General features: G+C 40.8%; 1 protein-coding gene across 1 annotated transcript in view; it reads right to left on the reverse strand.

Annotated features, from left to right (window-relative positions):
* Nucleotides 1-19,279, reverse strand: part of MYO16 (myosin XVI) — a 247,923-nt gene that overhangs the window by 115,625 nt on the left and 113,019 nt on the right. Inside the window, exons 16-18 of the mRNA XM_075265275.1 lie at nucleotides 13,123-13,270; nucleotides 3,391-3,493; nucleotides 645-762 (exon numbers count right to left, since the gene is read on the reverse strand). Coding sequence (XP_075121376.1) covers nucleotides 645-762; nucleotides 3,391-3,493; nucleotides 13,123-13,270 — 369 coding nt within the window. The remainder of the gene's footprint in view (nucleotides 1-644; nucleotides 763-3,390; nucleotides 3,494-13,122; nucleotides 13,271-19,279) is intronic.

Consider the following 19,279-nt stretch of genomic DNA (forward strand, 5'->3'; position numbering starts at 1 on the left):
ACCTGAATGGAGACTGGTGTGGAGCTATCTTAGACTCCGCCTCCTCCAGCAGAGCCAGCGCTGATTGGTCGAGTTCCGTACTCTGGCCAATCAGCACTGGCCAATGCATTTCTATGGGGAAAAGTTAGCTTGCGAAAATCGCAAACTGACAGGGATTTCCATGAAATAAAGTGACTTTTATGCCCCCAGACATGCTTCCCCTGCTGTCCCAGTGTCATTCCAGGGTGTTGGTATCATTTCCTGGGGTGTCATAGTGGACTTGGTGACCCTCCAGACACGAATTTGGGTTTCCCCCTTAACGAGTTTATGTTCCCCATAGACTATAATGGGGTTCGAAACCCATTCGAACACTCGAACAGTGAGCGGCTGTTCGAATCGAATTTCGAACCTCGAACATTTTAGTGTTCGCTCATCTCTATAACTTACCCCTCCTGGGCTCCAGTGTTGGTCTTCAGGCCTCTTCTGGTCTTAGAGACATCATGAATGATGTCAGAGATGCTGAGGCCTGTGACTAGGCCTCAGCAATCTCTGAAACCAGAAGAGGCCCAAAGACAGTGATGAGCCAAATGCTGGTAGTCAAAACACTACAGAGACTTGCATGAAATTGCCACATCCTGATGGACAAGTCATATAACATATATTACCTTGCTCCACAAGCTGAAGGTCGGACACAAAGGCTGTTTCAGCATCAGTCAGGGCTGTAAACCTAATATCCCCAATGTGCAGAATGGCTGAGAGGATCATGAAAATATTCTCAACTTCCTAAATGTGATAAAGAAGAACAAAGAGCAAACAAAGACATTAGTGGCAACCATGTGTTTGTGACCTGACACCCAGGTATCTATGGTACATATTATTCATATGTATATGGGATAAAGCACTTTATTTAAAGGATTATACAGCTTTTAGAAATTGATGGCCTATTCAATTCATAATTAAGATCAATAATTTTAGATTGGCAGGGGTCCAACTGTTGGAACCCCTGCAGATCAGCTGTTTCCCACAGCTTCCAGCACTGTTTACATGTCAGGTGTTGCGCAGTTCACACTGTACTTAGTAGCAGTTATGGATACTGCAGCAGTGTCACAAACAAGACTATGGGATACATGTATGGGATGGAGCTCAAGGATAATGTGTAGGTGAATGCACTTCACATGTTTGGAGTGATGAGTAGTGTGGAAGAATAAAGAAGATAAGGAATCTATGTCCATCTCAATTTCCAGGCATCTTCAGGGTGGTGAGCCATGGCTTTGCCATAACTGCATTAGTTAACCCTATATACTTCTGATGGTGAGCATTGATAAATGAATCTGTAGGACATGCATTAGCAAGGTTTAATCTACAACAGGACATGATACAGTCCCATACATTTATTAATATTTATCAAGACCTTGGGGTCACTGTCATGATTCATTTTCAGCTGACTGCAGCAGCTATTAGATTATTTGCAATGAAAACTAAGGATCTTCAAACTACACACATACTAGATATTCAGGTTTATGTAGCCAGTGAGTGACCAATCTCCTATTTATTTCTACAAGTGTCCCCAGCTAGTAAGCCCACTACAGTATTCTGCATGTTTCTAAAATGACTCCGCTTCCATCCTTGCCTGTAGCTTTCTTTCCCTTTAAATATTTGACAAAATATTCATTAATTAATTTAACAAAAGTGTCTCTTTACTGATGTGCTCTTTCAGGATTCTACAACTTCAAAGCGAGCTGTGCATTCAATCAGGTTACAAAATAAATTATACACAGCTTCTTATATTTAATATTTAAAGAATATGTTGCCTCCATCAATCTATTTGTCAGATGAAGACAGATTCTTTTCACCAAATATAGCATGAATTTTTTTGAAATGTCTATACTCCTATGGGTACGCATTTTAAACTAACATAAAGGAAAAGAACAAACGTTATGTGGAAGATTGCAGGAGACGTGCTAGACTTGTTTTCTTACTTAGCTTTATTTTTCACTGAAGGCAGTCTGTCACCATGTTTACTGCTGTAAACATCTGCAGTGGTTTGATATAAAAGATATTTCCAGACATGTCATTTTTATAGGTCCACTCACTGCCATTCCCCCGTAATATGATATTGTTACATTCTATGCTCACTCCACCACTGATCTCTGTCCTTCCTTATGGCTATTCATTTATTACTCCTTTTGTCTCACCCTACACTCATCTCAGCTCACTATGTCAATGACTCTGCTTCTGGCTAATGCCCCCACTTAGTGGGCTACAGCGAAATAACGCTGCGGTTAAAAGCACAGCAGAAACGTATTGTGGTTTCTCCTGCAGCACTATTCACATAAAGTCTGCGGAGGTTTCCATGGTGGGTTTCTGCTTCCATTATATCAATTGGTAAACTGCTGGCTATATGTAGGTATAATTAACATGCTGTGATTTACAAAAATATGACGCATTTCCACTGTGCATATTTTTCTGCAATGTGTGGATGGGATTTGGAGGGATCATTTATGGGGCCTTGGTCTGAATTTATTAATGAAGATTAGTGGGGAGCTGCTCTGGCAATTTATGTTTGCCAGATTCCTAAACCTGGTAATATAACTTAAAGGGTTCCTATCATTGGCTCTTTAACTAAGCATATATTTGCATAGCCTTTAGAAAGGTTATTCCATACATACCTTTTATTTAGTAATCCTCCCAGCCAATTTTGAATTAGCCCGCTTTTATTGATATGCTAATTAGCCTCCATGGTGCACTCAGGAAGTTCACTGAGCACTGTGTGCTGTGTGTAAACGGGGGAAGAGCCAGAGAAGGCTGATGAGTCATCATCAGCAACAGCAGCAGAAGCCTCCCTGCTCTCACCTCCCCCCCTGTTTACACACAGCACACAGTGCTCAGAGACAATCACAGACACTTCTGGTTGCACGCTGGAGGCAAATAAGCCTATCAATAAAAGCGGGCAAATTCAAAAACGGCTGAGAGGATTACTAAATGAAAGGTATGTGTGGAATAATCTCTAATAACCAAAAAAATAAAAAAAAAAAACAATTAAAAAATGAAAAAATAAAATCTAAAAGTTCCTCAACTGGATTATTTGTTATCATCATTACTGTAATGACCCTTAAATTGTGTATTAATATTAATATGTGAGCACTATTAAACAAGTAATAGCTAATACAATTTTATTTATTTAGAACACTGAATATTAAATATTTTACTGTTCGTTCATCTCTATTTTTAACCCATTTTACCCCTTTTCTTAAACCTTTTGTGCTACCAGACAGTCCATTTAATCTCTGTATGCTCCTCATAGATATTCTAACTATCACTTTGCTTTTAATCAAAGTAGTCTTCAAATTAGCCCTGAAATATTAAATAATTGAAAGCAGTTCATGCAATTCCCAGTCCAGAACAACTTACAAGACTGCTAAATCCCAGAGCATTCAGTGCTTGTTTGAGGTTCGCTAATTTCTCTCTGTTTTGTGTGCTTAATAATTCTGCTGGTGATGTCTGGTTGAGATACCTGCGGGGAAAACGGAAATAACAAATAACATAAAAAATAACAGTAGACATTATGATTATTAATACCATTGACAAATAAAGATGTGCCATAATACATGCTGGTCTTGAATATATAATAATTAGAGATGAGCGAGTAGTACTCGATTGAGTAGGTATTCCATCGAATACTACAGTATTCGAAATACTCGTACTAGATCGAGTACCACTCGCTGTTCGAATGTAAAAGTTCAATACAGAACCAGCATTAATTGGCCGAATGCTATACAGTCTAAGCTGCTTCAGGACATTGGGACATTGGGCATCAGAGATGCGCTGAACCCTGCTGCACACTCAGCTATACTGCATCTCAGCAGAGCTGAGTGTGCAGCAGGGTTCAGCGCACACTCAGCTCTGCTACATCTCTGATGCAGCAGAGCTGAGTGTGCAGCAGGGTTCAGTGGTTCTCCGGTGTAGCAGCAGTTCTCCGGTGTAGCAGTGCTGGCCATGCGTTCAGCTTGGCTGTATCTCCAGAGTAGCCGAGCTGAGTGCACGGCCAGCTCTGCTTCATCTCCGGTGTAGCAGTGCTGGCCGTGTGCTCAGCTCGGCTGCATCTCCGGAGTAGACGAGCTGAGCGCACGGCCAGCACTGCTACACCGGAGAACCGCTGCTACACCAGAGAACCGCTGAACCCTGCTGCACACTCAGCTCTGCTGCATCAGAGATGCACTGAACCCTGTGCACCCTGTGCGCTGAACCCTGCTGCACACTCAGCTGTGCTGCATCAGAGATGTAGCAGAGCTGAGCGTGCGCTGAACCCTGCTGCACACTCAGCTCTGCTGAGATGCAGTATAGCTGAGTGTGCAGCAGGGTTCAGCGCATCTCTGATGCCCAATGTCCCAATGTCCTGAAGCAGCTTAGTTAAAACTAGAGATGAACGTGTAGTACTCGATCGAGTAAGTATTCAATCGAATACTACGGTATTCGAAATATTCGTACTCGATCGAATACTACTAGCTATTCGCAGTAAATATTCGATTCAGAGCCAGCATTGATTGGCCGAATGCTATACAGTGTATAGTATTCGGCAAATCAATGCTGGTTCTGCAGCAGGCTCGTCTGTGAGAAGGCGGAGTCTAAGGGAGCCTTAACATAGAGTAAACGCATGTGTATTTTTGCAAAATACATGTGTAAACATACACGTGTAAAAATAAGACTCCCATTGACTTCAATTATATTTTTTACACATGTAAAAATACGCCTGTAAAAATACATCTGTAAAAATATGTCTGTAAAAATACACCTGTAAAATGTCATTGAAGTCAATGGGAGTCTTATTTTTACACGTGTATTTTTACACGTGTATTTTGCAAAAATACATGCGCATTTACTCCGTGTGAAGGCTCCCTAAGATCGCACCACAGCAATCTCCATTGTGGTTCAATTTTAGACTGCACCTCCTCACAGACGAGCCTCCAGCAGGACCAGCATTGATTGGCCGAATGCTGTACACTGGCCAATCAACGCTGGTCAATTCATTCCTATGAGAAAGAGAGTCAGTTCCCTCATAATGAGGATGAGCCTGCTGCAGAACCAGTGTTGATTTGGCGCAGGCTCGTCTTTGCTATCCGGGATAGCTGGCAGCTTGCTGTTATGAGGGAGCTGACTCTCTTTCTCAATAGTAATGAATTGACCAGCGTTGATTGGCCAGTGTACAGCATTCAGCCAATCAATGCTGGTCCTGCCGGAGGCTCGTCTGTGAGGAGGCAGAGTCTAAAATTGGACCACAATGGAGACTGGTCAATTCATTCCTATGAGAAAAAGTCAGCTGTCTCGTAACAGCAAGCTGCCAGCTTTCCTGACTAGCAAGGACGAGCCTGCGCCAAATCAACGCTGGTTCTGCAGCAGGCTCGTCCTTGCTAGTCAGGAGAGCTGGCAGCTTGCTTTTATGAGGGAGCTTACTTTTTATCAGCGCAACTGCAAGCGCTATGCAGTTAAAACTGACGGACCCCCATAGACTATAATAGGGTCTGTGCACTGTAACTGCACAGCGCTCCTCGTAAACACTCTTCTCCTGCTACTCGTGGATTTGGTGACTCTCCTTTAGTTGAATAGTGGTTTCCCCTGAAACAAGCATTTTTTCCCATAGACTATAATGGGATTCGATATTCAATCGAGTAGTCAAATATTGAGGCTCTACTCGAAACGAATATCGAATTTCGAATATTTCACTGTTCACTCATCTCTAGTTAAAACCATGGTGGTAGATTTGCTTTGTCTAACTACCTGTTCAATTACATATCCATTACATTGTTAGACTTATCCAAAATCAGTAATATTGTCGCGTACAAGAAAATGAATAGATACACATGCCCTCTGTGAAAAATGTGGACGGTATATGGAAAAAAAAGGTCTAATTTTTTTAACACTTAGGTAAAGAGCTGGCTCATATAAGGCCTCTTCATTTATCCTCTGTCTTTATGTGTTTTTTTCTTTCTTTTTTCTCTTCTCTATTTTTTTACCTCTTTCCCTTTTTCTTTATCCATTTTATCTAGCTAATATTATTTAGACAAGTCACACAAATGATGGAAATGTATAATTAGACAACATATATTTTGTCCTATTATTTCTAAATGTATTGATATGAAATACAAAAAAATAAAGAAATAAAAGTGTATAAATGGTTTATTGTATGAATGTGACCACATGACACATTTATAATAATTCAATGCTCTTCTGTCCAGGAGAACTTAAAAACATATTCCTGGCATCACAGTGTGAACATGACATAGACTATGTCAGCAATTTCTGTTTGCTTTCAGTAGTTTTCTCAGGTTAACTGACAGTAGTACTAATTATTAACTATTTTCCGCTAAATTTGTAACCATCTGCTTCAGTGCTTTACTGTCAACATTTGTTCTTTTGGCACATTAAACATTAGAAGATACAAAGCCTTTACTAATGCATCTGTTTCCTGACTTTTCAGAATGCAGAATTATCCATAATATTTTAATGGAAAATATAGTTAGATAATTGTGTTCAAATATTACCATTTCAGACCTTTGTTCCATCACAATAAATACAGTGAGCCATATAAATATGTGAGTTTACATCAAACACAATAATAACTAAGATTCTGCTCTTGTGATTTCCTCTCTCAATAAACTTTTATTAATCTTAACATGTGTATATAAGAAGGAGCTGAAGCAGAGACAAGTCATCGGCAGTGCTAACAGGTACTTGTTACTTTGATTTGGTTGTGGAATCAGTGGTCTCGCCCACTTCTCCAGAGTGTCCCAGAAGCCATTATCCAACAGGACAACACAACAGCACATCTTGCTTGTGCTTCTGTGAGCAGCTACATTGTCAAGAAGTGCTATCATGGCCTGCAGGCCTGTATTATGCTTTGACTTTTTTTTTACGATCATAAATATCTGGTACGTCATTGGTCAGCAACTGCAAAGGATGCAACCAGCAACCAGCAACCAGTCTTGGTGATTTGTGTGCCCAAGTGCATTGAGTATGGCATAATATTCCTCAGACAACCATTAATAAACTCACTGATAGCATGTCGAGGTGTGTTAGTTCCTATATTTCTACATAAGATACTCATACACAATACTAAAGAAATTGATATGCTTTTGATATTTTCTTTCCATTTTTCATAATTTGCATATAATTCACATGTTATTGATCCTGTGATTTCAAGTGATTTCCTGTGAATTCCAAGACTTTTCCTTCTTGGAGTTGCAATTTCAATGTCAAAGAACATATTAAGCTTTATATAACAGAATTTCACAAGGATGGAAAGCAATGAATTCACAAGAAAATGGTAACATAAATGAATAAATATTAAAAGGAAGAAATTTCAATATCAGAATATTCTTTGGACATACAGCAAAGATATGCACTGTAAAAATATTATGTATTATTTCAGGGTTTTTTTTTGTTTTTTTTTTGAAGCATGATAAAAAACAAAGGGACGGTTTATATGCTCAGGAGGGCCATCTGCTACACTAATGTATACTAATGTACGGTATATGGACTACAATATGACAGCTTTTTCACAGGGGTATTTGTGTATAGGGACAGACCTGCTAATCACAGTGAGGGGACATGTGGAGTCATTCAGTGAACAATACTTTTCTAGCCTGACATATAATCTTGGATGGGTGTCTAAAACATTGCATTGCTTTAAAAGGCTCTATCATTGGGAAAACTCATTTTTAACTAAGCATATACTTGCAAAGCGTTTAGAAAGGCTATTCCACACATACCTTTTGTATGTTAAGCCCCTCATTTTTGAATGCGCCTGTTTTTATTCATATGCTAATTAGCCAGCAACGCGCACCAGAAGGCTCAGTGAGCACTGCCTGCTATGAGGGAGCCTTCACATGGAGTAAACGCGCGTGTATTTTTGCAAAATACATGTGTAAAAATACATGTGTAAAAAATATCATTGACGTCAATGGGAGTCTTATTTTTACACGTGTATTTTTACACATGTATTTTGCAAAAATACATTAGCGTTTACTCCGTGTGAAGGCTCCCTGAGTGTGTGAGAGCAGGGAAGACTGATGAGTTATCAGCTGCAGCAGCAACCTTGCCTACTCTCACACACCCATAGCAGACAGAGATTCTGGCTAATCCCATCCACACATTGCAGCATTTTTTGTCTGTGGCTTACTATGTGGGGCCTTAGCCTTAGGGTGCATGCACACTACGTAACGCCGGGCGTGTATGAGAGCCGTACACGCCGGCGTTACAGCAGGGCTGCCGAACACTTCCCATTCACTTCAATGGGAACGCTCGTAAACGCCGCTGTTACGAGCGCTCCCATTGAAGTGAATGGGAAGTGTTCGGCAGTCTGCCGTAATGCCGGCGTGTACGGCTCTCATACACGCCCGGCGTTACGTAGTGTGCATGCACCCTTAGGCTAAAGCGCCACTAGGGAAACGCAGCTAAAAAATGCTGCAAAAAAGAAAATGTAGCAGAAACGTATTGCATTTTTTTCATAGTGTTTTTCATTGATTTTTTTGCTGCTTTTTTTTTTCTCTGCTTTTTCCTACCCCTATTAAACCTATAGGGAAAATGCTTGTGATTCTGCATCTGAGATCATCATTAATGTGTTTTTGAAAAAGTAGCTTTTCTGCAGATCTTTTCTTTCCCGCAATGTTTGGATGAGATTAACCAAAATCTCATTCACTTTGCTGGTACTGTAAAATGCTGTGTTAGCCTTAGGCCAGGGCTCCACATAGTGAATCTCATTAACACAAACCTCATTCACACATTGCAGAAAAATAGCCGCAGCAGAAATGCTGCGATTTCCAAAAACCATTGAGTTTCCTACACAGAAACGTTTCCAGTTTCCCTGTAGGTATACTTAAAGCAAAAAGTCTGCAGAGGAATACTGAACATAGTACTAGACAGAAAAAAATCAGATCAGATTTTTCAATAAAGTTTATTTAAACCCACAAAGGGAAAAAAATGTAGGTGTGGTAACAATGTGTAATCAATGAACTGTGAACACACGAGGTAGAGGGGTAGGATGGTAACATATATATACACTCAGTTTTTCCTGTGCACACTGGAGCATATTACCATGGCTATAATTAAGGGACATATGTGTCCTGAAACGCGTTAGCGGTTTTAGACACTTTTCTGTTTTTTCTATTTCCTACTTTTTCACAATTTTTTGTACTACTTTTGTAATTTTTAACAAGATGAATTAAAAGTGATATTTTATTATAGTCCAGAAAGAGAGCGGTCTTCTATTCAACTGATTTGCTATACACATAAAAACTTATCATATTTAATTGTGATTTTTTTATGATTGTACACATCCTTTCTCAACAAGTGGTTCTGCCCAATTATTATTAGGGTTATGTTGGTTAATCATTTTTTCCATAATGGATGTAAACTTTTAGTTTTATACCTCTTGATTTAATGAAATACAAAAAGTTTTGAGGTCGTACCATCACCATGATTTAGAGAAGTTCTGTCACAAGCTGGTCCTCCTTAAGGGTCAATGCACACGGAGTGTTTTGGCGAGGATTTTGATGCTGATTCTGCCTTAAAATCTGCCTCCAAAAACTGCCTCACAATAGAATCCTAGATAATCCGCTAGCTTTTTTTTCCGCTAGCGTTTTTTTTCCGCTAGCAAAAAAGAAGAAGCGAGCTGATTGAAAAAAAACAATGGGAGTCAATGGGAGGCAGAAAAACCGCTAGTGGTTGTTGAAGCAGTTTTTGATACTGTTTTTGTTGTGATTTTTGAAAAAACTGCTTCAAAAACCACTGTGGTTTTTTTTAAGGTTCATACACTGTGCTGGAGGAAAAAAAATAAAAAATAAAACTAAAAACGCCTCAAAAAACGCTACAAAAACAGCTTCAAAAAACAATTTCCTAACTCCTGAAGCAGATGTTTTCCTTTCCAAAATCCTTGCCAAAAACTCTGTGTGCATTGACCCTAAGGATCCATTCACACAGATGAAAATGGCGCTTTATTTGGAGCTGAATTTTCAAAAAAACCTCTCATTGATTTCAATGGGTTCTGCTAGCCTTTTTTTTGACTAGTGAAATTTTCTGCTAGTGGAAAAAAAAAGCTAGTGGCATCCATTAAAGTCAATGGGAGGCTTTTTTTTTGTGCTGAAAATTCAGCGCCAAATAAAGCGCCGTTTTCCTCCGTGTGAATGGACCCTAAGGCTAAAACCCCACAAAGTTTTCCTCTGTGGACTTTCTGCTTCAATTATGACTAGGGAATAGGGAAACATTCAGCATTTCTGTAGGTATAATTGATATGCTGCAATATCTAAAAATGCAACGGTTTTGGAAATCGCAGCATTTCTGGTACAGATTATTTTATGCATTGTGTGGATGGTATTCACTATAGTCCTTTGCAGGGACAGTAAAGCACCACGGTTCTTGCCAGACGTGGGGCCCTGGCTAAGGCTATGACCCCACGTGGCATTTGATTTCTGCTGAGCCAACAGAAAGATCAAATAAAAATATGTTTGGCCAGCAAAATATTTCTAGAAAACATACATGAATAACATTTTTTGTTAATGCAGCAGCTTGTTTTTCAGTGGTTTTTTACAGAGTATAATTTTGCCTGCTTTTTTATTCCTACCTTAAAAGCTAACTATAAAGGCTACTGGGAAACCAGCTAAAAAGCCTTATATTATGTTGAAATTATTTTTGCACTTAGGGCTACTATTAACCCTTTTCTGAGATTGAAAATGGCCTGCAACACACTGAGATGTCCTCTAAAAGATGCCGGAATAGCAATGTTTATCTATTGTACATGTGACATGTGTTGTTTACATAGCCGTACATTTCTGTGCATAAATAGCAGCCATGTTAGGAGAGTGCTATGCTAATTGTATGCCTTGCTAAATAAGGAAAATCATAGGTTTCATGCTGCAGAGATATCCTTTTTGTTTAGTCTTCACGTTTGTCATGTTATTACGAAAGGCCAGTGGCACAATAGGCATAGCAGAACACACAGTGCTGCCTTGTAGTTACAAGTATTTGATATGAAAACACAAACTCGGTGCAAGCAAACAATGTGCTTGTCATCAGCATAAACTGCAAGATGTACAGACTCATGGCATTTTCTCATCAAACATAGACACTTCAGCTGTCTGCTATCTATAAGGACTTGTTTGTCATTAACACATCTTCTTATAGTGTGTAATAATGGACACCATGCAATCCTGCTCATTTTCTGGTATTATACTGTTTGTGGTTGATCATTTTCATGTCTGTGAAAAATGAATCACTTTTTTTTTCTTTTTTATTTTTATACCTTTCAATATCTTTGGAGCTGTGATCCAGAATAGACCAAAATAGAGCATGTTTCCCTTCATTCTAATATAATATCTATAAAGGTTATTCAGTTTAATACACATGTAACCATGTAAAATATTTTAATTTCTCACTGTTTGACAGTATACTCACCTGGTACAGACACAATGTGGTCAAATACCACACAGCAATGCAAGCCGCTGAGGTTTTTTGATCATTACATACAACTATTTGCCGTTTTTGGCTGGGCATTTTTGCAGATAAACCTAAGACTCTACCGCAGAAACCACCAGAATAGTATAGAGGACTTTTCCCTCCACCGATTTCAAAATACAATTGGGAGACACCCAATGGACACCTGGTGGACCCCGTTATAGTCTATAGGGTCTTCCGGTGTCTGCAGGTAACCGGTCTTTTGGCGGTTGGGCTATCTGTCATTCGTGTTAACCTTGCGAACCCGAATTGGAATTCAGAAGCATAACAGCTAGGATTAAGCATCTGAGCAGCCACAACATGTGTCCATACCTTCAAGACATTAGTTTGTTGTGAGTAAATAAGAAACTTGTTCTTTATATGCAGAGGGTGAAAGTGGATGTCAGCTGAGAAGTGGATTCAGTTATATCTTGTCTAGACAATGCAATGTGAGTTGAAATACCTGGACTCTATACTAATACATTTTTTGTGGTAATTTGTTGTAGTGTATGTACCTGGCTCTTGTATTTAAGTCACAGAGCATTGCTTGGGCTGGATAGAACTTGATGTACTTTTCAGACGTGAGCAGGACTAGAATCTGGCTGATCCTAAGAGGCTTCTGTGCTTGGCAGAGATGGAGGTCACAGTCAGGCCTTGGCAACCCTAAGCCAATCCGCAATTGAACTGTTATTGACCATGGCATATAAAGGGCTAAACTGTGTGCATCATTTGGGCTCCTGCTGGTGATCATACAAGTATACTGTTGGTGCCCATCGCCATCAAATCAAAACAAACATGCTGAACAAGTGTAGACCAATAATGGGCTTTGGTATTTTGTTATCAGGATTCAGTTTGCTGCTTAGCAGACTACAGCCTACAGTAACTCAGTATAAGCCTATTGTTGCCCTTAAAGAGGTTTCCCCAATCTGGACAACCAGTTATTTGGTATGTGAAACCCCTAGCGTTATCTGAGTTCACTTCAGCAGAAATTGAGTGTCTATTTCATGGGCAGGTATATGGTATATAATGATGTTGAGTTCTCCAGAATGGGAGTTTTATTTGAAGTGGCTCTATGCTCTGACACATAGAAGTCTACATGCACTAATAGGTCATATTGATAAAGATTGTCTTAATTTTACACATGTTTTAATGACCAGCCAAACATTAAAGGGAATCTGTCAACTCTATTTGGGACATTAAAGAGTTCCTTATGGACGAGTGGTTTTACTAGTACGGCGGATTTCGGGAAAGGGTGAAGCTACATTCATGCCACTGTATCAAGTCTGATTTTTAACAGACAACACATGGCAGCATTAATTTCACTGTCAGAGAATGGGGGCTATTCACATGACTTTTTTTGACAGTCCGTTTTCACTGAAAGTGTATGGGGATCTGTAAAAATGAGTGCATCTCCGGTGCAAGACGGCTGTGAAAATTGGATGTTTTGTACCTTTTTCATGTGCATCTAGGCTTAGCCTTTGAAAACATGAAAATAATAGTAGTTTGGCTCTACTATTGTGTCCACCATTGTCTTCTATTTATTTTCTTGTACATGTATTATTTTCCTCAGCTTTATGAAGACAAGTTATGTACATACTCATGAACACTCACACACTAGTATTACTAGCATTTTGGGGTTGTGGACTGTCATTGTCTTACCTGTGTGCAGTTGTGCTTCTGAGGTATAAGTTATATTTCTCTTCAGCTGACAACCCATCCATCATAAGATAAAAAATAAGGAAGTTGCTTTGGCCTGAGGCTTGACTGATGAGGCGGCTCTTCTCCAGCATATAAGTGTACAGTCTGGCTAGAATACAAACAGACTTGTGTAAAAACATATACAGTAAAGCTTCAGCTAAAAGCCGTACCAGTAAGACAATAACATAGGTTTCCTTTCTTCTTACTGATCATATTATTTCACCTACAGTACTTGAACATGGTGAACATGGACAGTAATATATATATATATATATATATATATATATATATATATTTACAATATTATATCAGTAGGCCTATAGATATAAGCAGCAAGGACATATATAGCATAAAAACTCAAAAGAGAGGAAAGAGGAGAGTCAAGTGCTACAAACAGTAGTACTGCTACAATGAGGTAAGCTGGGGGGGACATAGATGGATTCTCAGCAGGTAGCAATAACCTCAGGTTAAACTGCAGGTGTAGGAGAAAATGCCACAGGATCGACCAGACATGTACCACACAGTAGGACGAAGAAACTAGCTGCATTGCTGCTGGATGAATCTTCTCATAAAAGCTTGTTATATTTGTTTCCAAAAAAAGTTTTAGTGTTTAAAGTGAGTCTGTTACCAGGGTGAAGAACATTAAACCAGCAGAACAGTTAGATAGGTCAGGCTCACCTGAGCATGATGCTCTTTTCCCCATGAAAATTTGTGTCTCTGTTGCTGACACAAATCCAAACTTTCCTCCAAACTGCTATGTCCCACACAGCTCTAATATGCTCTCCTTCCAACCTCCCTTTAGGAAGTTATACAGAAATCGTGCTTGGGCCGGCATTCACACAGAGTATCAGAGCAGTGCAGAGCGCCGACATTTGTATCAATAGAGCCGCCCTCAGGGCTCCAGACTGCTCATTTGCATATTGAAAAATAAATAATGAAGGCAATATATTCAGGTGAATCTGATCTATCTAACTGTTCTCCTGGTTTACCCTGGTGACAGAATCTCTTTAAGCATCCAAACACATAAAGCATAATAGAGACCAGCAGCAGCTAGTTTTTTGGTCTTCTACATAGCATAGAGTCAAGTCATATGTGATATTTGCAGAGGAAGCCTAGGCTTGACTTGTCCCCCCCTTCCTTAAAGGGACTATCTGTTTACCAGTACAGGTCTAATCTGAAATTTATGGGCCCCATTGCAAAATCTATATTCTACTTCTTAGAATAGTGGTATATTTTACGTAGCATATAGACCTTTAGGGCCCCCTCAATGTGCTACTGCTGCACCCCATTTAGTTATGCCCATGCTTACCAGTGCATTTTCTGACTGGTTAAGCTCTATTACTAGTATACAGTCTAGTCTCCTAGAGCCCCAAAGTTACCTCTATGGAGGGAAGCTGGGGAGGCTGGAACTCTTCTTCCTCTCTTCCCTGCAGCTACTCTGACTCTCAATGACATCACCGACTCCCCTCTTCTCAGACTGTAGTCCCTTGAATAGAGTGGAGCCAGTAATGTGACCGAGAGTCAGATCATCAACTGGGGAGACAGAGAAACCAGCGCCTTCCCAGCTGTCCTCCACACAGGGTACTTCAGGGCTCTGGAAAATGGGGTGCATATTAGTAATAGAACTTACCCCTGTAGAGAATACACGGGTAAGTTTTGTTACTCCCTGAATAATCCCTTTAAATATTGGGTACTGAGAACCCCTGCAGAGCTTCCCACTATTGTTAGGCTCTTTTCACACCCCCACACATTTACTGTATACAATGGTAAAGCTCCACATGCGATAAACATACTTATACACTTCCATTATAGTGGAGGATGCCAGAAAGTGTTCTTTTGGTTTATATCAGGCAGCATATGTCAATGTCCTGTTTTTTTGTTTTTTTTTAACGGTACGGTATAGAGCAATAGATTGTGTTACTCCATACAGAGACATCCAGTCAAACCGTTGGCTGTGCATTATACCATTTTTTTTACAGAAAACAAACAAACAAACATGGATTCCTAAGAGTCTTTGTCCCTGTGCCACTGTTGACTATGAAAGGTATCAGTGTAATGTATGCAGTAAGCATATAGGGATAGACGCCATTCTAAGTCTAAGCTAATAATGGGGTTGGGATGTAGTTCAGAACTCATAGAAAGGGTACAAAGGGGGTAGGGCACGATACCCTTTTGTTTTGCATGACAAAACTAAGACAATAATAGAGCGCAGTTTTGTCTTTGTTATCGGGCTTCCTCTCTACTGTGTACACAACTGCACAGTATACAGTAGACCAGTCTTTTATCGTATGTCTGAAGGCAGACCTGCAATGCAGAATCCCACCCTAACATCAAATATCAAGCATAGCTACTATAAATCTAGGTATATTGGCCAGTTTAGAGAACAGAATAAACCACAAATAAAGGTAAATACATAAAACAAATCTGAGACCTTATTGCATCGCTCAAACGCATGAAAGAGTCCCTGCAAATGAAAAATACCACGTTTTTATTAATACATCATAAAAGACATACAAAAGTACTTATGATAATGCATATTAAATAGATGGTAAAAAAAGACAGTTAAGTCAAAATGGAATGCCAACAAATATGGTGCCGCAAATGGTGGGGTAGTAGGGTACAGGCAATAGTGTCCTCCCCAAATAGAAAGATGTATAAAAATACATACAAGCAATAAGGTATAACAGTAAATCGCAATAGCAGGAATAATAAATAGAAAATATCAAATAATTGTACCAATAATTCCCAATAATTATAACACTGCATGAGAAGTGACAATACTACTAGAGATGAGCGAACACTAAAATGTTCGAGGTTCGAAATTCGATTCGAACAGCCGCTCACTGTTCGAGTGTTCGAATGGGTTTCGAACCCCATTATAGTCTATGGGGAACATAAACTCGTTAAGGGGGAAACCCAAATTCGTGTCTGGAGGGTCACCAAGTCCACTATGACACCCCAGGAAATGATACCAACACCCTGGAATGACACTGGGACAGCAGGGGAAGCATGTCTGGGGGCATAAAAGTCACTTTATTTCATGGAAATCCCTGTCAGTTTGCGATTTTCGCAAGCTAACTTTTCCCCATAGAAATGCATTGGCCAGTGCTGATTGGCCAGAGTACGGAACTCGACCAATCAGCGCTGGCTCTGCTGGAGGAGGCGGAGTCTAAGATAGCTCCACACCAGTCTCCATTCAGGTCCGACCTTAGACTCCGCCTCCTCCGGCAGAGCCAGCGCTGATTGGCCGAAGGCTGGCCAATGCATTCCTATGCGAATGCAGACTTAGCAGTGCTGAGTCAGTTTTGCTCAACTACACATCTGATGCACACTCGGCACTGCTACATCAGATGTAGCAATCTGATGTAGCAGAGCCGAGGGTGCACTAGAACCCCTGTGCAAACTCAGTTCACGCTAATAGAATGCATTGGCCAGCGCTGATTGGCCAATGCATTCTATTAGCCCGATGAAGTAGAGCTGAATGTGTGTGCTAAGCACACACATTCAGCACTGCTTCATCAAGCCAATACAATGCATTAGCCAGTGCTGATTGGCCAGAGTACGGAATTCGGCCAATCAGCGCTGGCCAATGCATTCTATTAGCCCGATGAAGTAGAGCTGAATGTGTGTGCTAAGCACACACATTCAGCACTGCTTCATCAAGCCAATACAATGCATTAGCCAGTGCTGATTGGCCAGAGTACGGAATTCGGCCAATCAGCGCTGGCTCTGCTGGAGGAGGCGGAGTCTAAGGTCGGACCTGAATGGAGACTGGTGTGGAGCGATCTTAGACTCCGCCTCCTCCAGCAGAGCCAGCGCTGATTGGCCGAATTCCGTACTCTGGCCAATCAGCACTGGCTAATGCATTGTATTGGCGTGATGAAGCAGTGCTGAATGTGTGTGCTTAGCACACACATTCAGCTCTACTTCATCGGGCTAATAGAATGCATTGGCCAGCGCTGATTGGCCGAATTCCGTACTCTGGCCAATCAGTGCTGGCCAATGCATTCTATTAGCTTGATGAAGCAGAGTGTGCACAAGGGTTCAAGCGCACCCTCGGCTCTGATGTAGCAGAGCCGAGGGTGCGCTTGAACCCTTGTGCAGCCTCGGCTCTGCTACATCAGAGCCGAGGGTGCGCTTGAACCCTTGTGCACACTCTGCTTCATCAAGCTAATAGAATGCATTGGCCAGCGCTGATTGGCCAATGTATTCTATTAGCCTGATGAAGTAGAGCTGAATGTGTGTGCTAAGCACACACATTCAGCTCTACTTCATCGGGCTAATAGAATGCATTGGCCAGCGCTGATTGGCCAGAGTACGGAACTCGACCAATCAGCGCTGGCTCTGCTGGAGGAGGCGGAGTCTAAGATCGCTCCACACCAGTCTCCATTCAGGTCCGACCTTAGACTCCGCCTCCTCCAGCAGAGCCAGCGCTGATTGGCCGAATTCCGTACTCTGGCCAATCAGCACTGGCTAATGCATTGTATTGGCGTGATGAAGCAGTGCTGAATGTGTGTGCTTGGCACACACATTCAGCTCTACTTCATCGGGCTAATAGAATGCATTGGCCAATCAGCGCTGGCCAATGCATTCTATTAGCTTGATGAAGCAGAGTGTGCACAAGGATTCAAGCGCACCCTCGGCTCTGATGTAGCAGAGCTGAGGGTGCACAAGGGTTCAAGTGCACCCTCGGCTCTCCTACATCAGAGCCGAGGGTGCGCTTGAACCCTTGTGCAGCCTCGGCTCTGCTACATCAGAGCCGAGGGTGCGCTTGAACCCTTGTGCACACTCTGCTTCATCAAGCTAATAGAATGCATTGGCCAGCACTGATTGGCCAGAGTACGGAATTCGGCCAATCAGCGCTGGCCAATGCATCCCTATGGGAAAAAGTTTATCTCACAAAAATCACAATTACACACCCGATAGAGCCCCAAAAAGTTATTTTTAATAACATTCCCCCCTAAATAAAGGTTATCCCTAGCTATCCCTGCCTGTACAGCTATCCCTGTCTCATAGTCACAAAGTTCACATTCTCATATGACCCGGATTTGAAATCCACTATTCGTCTAAAATGGAGGTCACCTGATTTCGGCAGCCAATGACTTTTTCCAATTTTTTTCAATGCCCCCAGTGTCGTAGTTCCTGTCCCACCTCCCCTGCGCTGTTATTGGTGCAAAAAAGGCGCCAGGGAAGGTGGGAGGGGAATCGAATTTTGGCGCACTTTACCACGTGGTGTTCGATTCGATTCGAACATGGCGAACACCCTGATATCCGATCGAACATGTGTTCGATAGAACACTGTTCGCTCATCTCTAAATACTACCAAAAAGCCAGTATTAGTACAGAGTAACATATGTCACACCACTATGCAGCGTCCGCATGATGCGTGTTTCGCCTTATCCAAGGCTTCCCCAGACGAGGACATTGTCTTCTCCCTCGTGTTATACCATTTTTGGCACCATCATTTTTGGGCATTCCAATCTTTTAACTTATCTGCCTTTTTTACCCTTTATTTAATATAAATTATCATTTGTGCTTTTCTATGTCTTATATGATGTATTAATAAACATGTGGTATTTTTACATTTGTGTGGGACTTTTTCATGGGTTTGGGTATCAGTGTAGAGAACAGCCCCATTTTCAAGTACAGATTATATAAATGAATTTGCCCATATATTATCTATATATCCTTATCAAACAGTATTCACTATACAGTATTTCTTGCTGCCAGAAGATACTGTACTGAATATATGGTGATAAAATAATCCCTGTTGGAGCTGTGTACTGTACGTTATAGTTATTTCTTTAGAGACATGTTTTTGACAGACACAGCCTTGCATTTAACAATTTAAAGAGTAGAATTTTAAAAATATTTTTGGAATTTCTCATACTGTGTGTTTGTCTGCCACCTTGTGGTAGTCATAAGAAATAGTCTAGGTTTTCTTGACACACAGTTGCAGCATTTAGGATCTCTTCATAATAAGGATGAGTTGAACAGTATTTATTGCCATCATATTCTTTGAAAAGACAATATATGTGCTGCATTTCTGCCATTTCCCCTTATGCTGCCAAGAAAATCCTATTGCTTTATGCAATACTGTTTTCCAGCAGCTACTTCA

This window comes from Leptodactylus fuscus, chromosome 2, assembly GCF_031893055.1.
Source record: "Leptodactylus fuscus isolate aLepFus1 chromosome 2, aLepFus1.hap2, whole genome shotgun sequence".
NCBI classification, from domain to species: Eukaryota; Metazoa; Chordata; class Amphibia; order Anura; family Leptodactylidae; genus Leptodactylus; species Leptodactylus fuscus.